The 2,802-nt window shown below is 37.3% G+C and overlaps 1 protein-coding gene across 1 annotated transcript; it reads left to right on the plus strand.

Annotated features, from left to right (window-relative positions):
* Positions 1-964: 964 nt before the first annotated feature.
* Positions 965-1,615, plus strand: LOC115326269. Its single transcript, XM_040215916.3, has one exon. It carries the CDS (start codon positions 1,058-1,060, stop codon positions 1,550-1,552), a length of 495 nt encoding a protein of 164 aa, XP_040071850.1. The 5' UTR covers positions 965-1,057; the 3' UTR covers positions 1,553-1,615.
* Positions 1,616-2,802: the final 1,187 nt, after the last annotated feature.

Raw genomic sequence — 2,802 nt, forward strand, 5'->3', positions numbered from 1 at the left:
TATACAAGATATAGTACACGAAACAATTTTTTTAGAACCGACTGATGAACACGAAGTATGTGCTATATTTTCGGGTCTTAGCAACAGTAGTAGTTGCGACACAGATGATTTACAAGCTAGACCCGTAAAATTTGTTATAGATATCATCGCCTCTTGCCTGGTGCATATTTTTAACCTTGCCTTGTCACAGGGGACGTTTCCTAGTAGAATGAAATTAGCTAAAGTATCAGTCATATTTAAAGGAGGAGATAAAAATCTACCGACAAACTATAGGCCTATCTCTATACTTCCTATATTTTCCAAAGGGCTTGAAACAATTATTTTAAAACGCCTAGATTCTTTCTTTGCTAAACATTCTGTGATTTCGGATTTTCAATATGGTTTTCGCAAAGGAAAGTCAACTGAGTCTGCATTGCTTCAACAAAAAGAAATTATTTTGAAAAATATAGAAAATCGCCTGTTTACCCTTGGTATATTTATAGATTTTAGCAAGGCGTTTGATTTCATAAACCATAACATACTACTTGATAAACTATACTGTTATGGAATACGTGGTGTAACTCTGTCCCTTTTACATTCCTATTTGGAGCACCGCAAGCAATGTGTTGTGATCGATGGTCATACATCGCCTTTTCTTAACATACGATGTGGGGTTCCCCAGGGTAGTATACTAGGGCCAATGTTATTTAATGTGTATATTAATGATATTGTAAATATAAACAAACAAATAAAATACATAATATACGCTGATGATACCAGCCTATTTCTTGCCGAAACGAGTGTTGAAAAATTAATCGTAGACGCAAATGATGTTCTTAGCCAGTTCCTTATATGGTCCAACAACAATGGCCTTAAAATTAACATTCAGAAAACGAAAGCTATAGTTTTTCGACCAAAGAGCAGGGCTCTGCCAATTAATTATAATATTACAATAAGCAGCGTACCAATCGAGTTAGTGAAACAACATAAAACGCTTGGAATAATTTTTTCTGAACATCTTTTGTGGAATGATCATGTCAATTATCTTGTTACGAAGCTGTCTAGGGTGGTTGGAGTTATGTCACACTGCCGCAATATTTTCCCAGTTAACGTGAAAACACAAATCTACTATTCACTATTTCAGTCTTACATTAATTATTGCCATCTTGTTTGGGGGACAACTACACAAACAAACATAGAAAAACTTACTTTACTTCAAAAAAAGATGCTTCGTCATATTGCCAATGAGCACTATATCGCTCACACCAAACCTTTGTTTGCCAAATATAAAATAATTAATCTTGATAAGATGTATGACTATAGATTACTGCACAGCTTTCGTTTTTCATCTCCTGAGCATGCTTCGCTCTTATGCAAGATGTCAGAGCTCTACGAACATCCTCGTAGTTTCAACACCCGTCTTTTCGAAAAATGGATAGTACCACGAGCTCGTACTAACTATACTTACCAGTCAATTACATATCGTCTACCTTTATTACTTAATCATCTTCTTAATAATAATACTGATATATATCAAATGGGAAGGAAATCATTACTTATGCATTTCTTGTGAATTGTTCCGTGAAATTTCTTGAGCACACCCATACCTTTGTATAAGTTTTGCATTTTGTACAGTGCTGTTAGAAGTTATGCGTTTTTGTGCGCCTTGTGTTGTTTTGCGTAATTTTCTTCTATATGTAGCTGTATATGTTTTCAATCTGTCACAAGTTCTGCGAATAATTTTTTTTTCTTTTTGTATAATGCTGTTAGAAGTTGAATGCATGAAGTGATTACTCAGCGTATTTTTGCATGTAATATCCTTTTGTGTTCTGAATGGATGTCCTGCTGACAAATTTTAGACGGGCCCCGGACCTCGTCAAGCTGCCACTGGCAGCTTTTTGTCTAGGGTCTCCGTTGGCTTAAAGGCCATAAATAAAACGATTGATTGATTGATTGATTGATTGATTGAAAGTGATGTCGCGGGAAAGGAGACAACGAGGAAAAAAACACGGAATGCTCGCGACAGCAGTTGGAAGCCTATGAAAAAAGCAGTGGATGCGTCCAGTATTGTAAGCGGGAAACGCCACATTATTATTATACTGTAAGTACAAAAATCAAAACGACTAAGCAGAGACAAAAAAACAAAGAATCCAAAATACAGGAACAGAACGATACTATCCTCTCTCAATTGACGCGGCGGAACAAGTGTCCATCCCATTCTCTTGCAAAACACACTCGTGCAAAAAAACAGCAAATGTGAAAAAAAAAAAAAAAAACGGCGACTTAAAAAACAAACACAAACAATACATTACTAGTTATAATTCTGTTTAGATATATAAACATGTAGTATATCACAAATTCTTCAACTTTCTTGCTTTCACCCTCAGGTAACGCATCACTAGCTGCCTTTGAAGTAAAATAAATTAAGTGAAAATGAAGTCTCTTCAAGCGCCACTCGCATATTTTGACGTTGCCACATTCTCTTTCATTCAAACCTTCTTCTCATTCAATCCTACACAACTACCCTCACCAGCTCTCTTTCTCTTTCACCGCTTTAGTTATTTTGTTGTACATTCGTTCGAAGCAAAGTTCCATAGACATAAACTTGTTGGAGCACGATAACAATAAACAAGAAAAAAAAAGGAGCGGGGCTTTTCTTTCAACGTCAGCCGTCGGCAGCGTGGGGGGTACCCTGTGCGCACGCGCGAGTTCCTGCTGGGACCCCCTACAGAGCACGTGACCTGACCCCCATACAAGAGTTGATCGTGGATCGAGGACCACATCTTTGTGAAAAAGCCGTCAGGGGGCGACTAGCGCCACTAA

Source organism: Ixodes scapularis, unplaced genomic scaffold (assembly GCF_016920785.2).
Source record: "Ixodes scapularis isolate PalLabHiFi unplaced genomic scaffold, ASM1692078v2 PGA_scaffold11__112_contigs__length_91849675, whole genome shotgun sequence".
Taxonomy (NCBI): domain Eukaryota; kingdom Metazoa; phylum Arthropoda; class Arachnida; order Ixodida; family Ixodidae; genus Ixodes; species Ixodes scapularis.

What these genes read in the sequence shown, in the direction of transcription:
- LOC115326269 (XM_040215916.3), top strand. Translation starts at nt 1,058, where the DNA reads ATGTCACACTGCCGCAATATTTTCCCAGTTAACGTGAAAACACAAATC.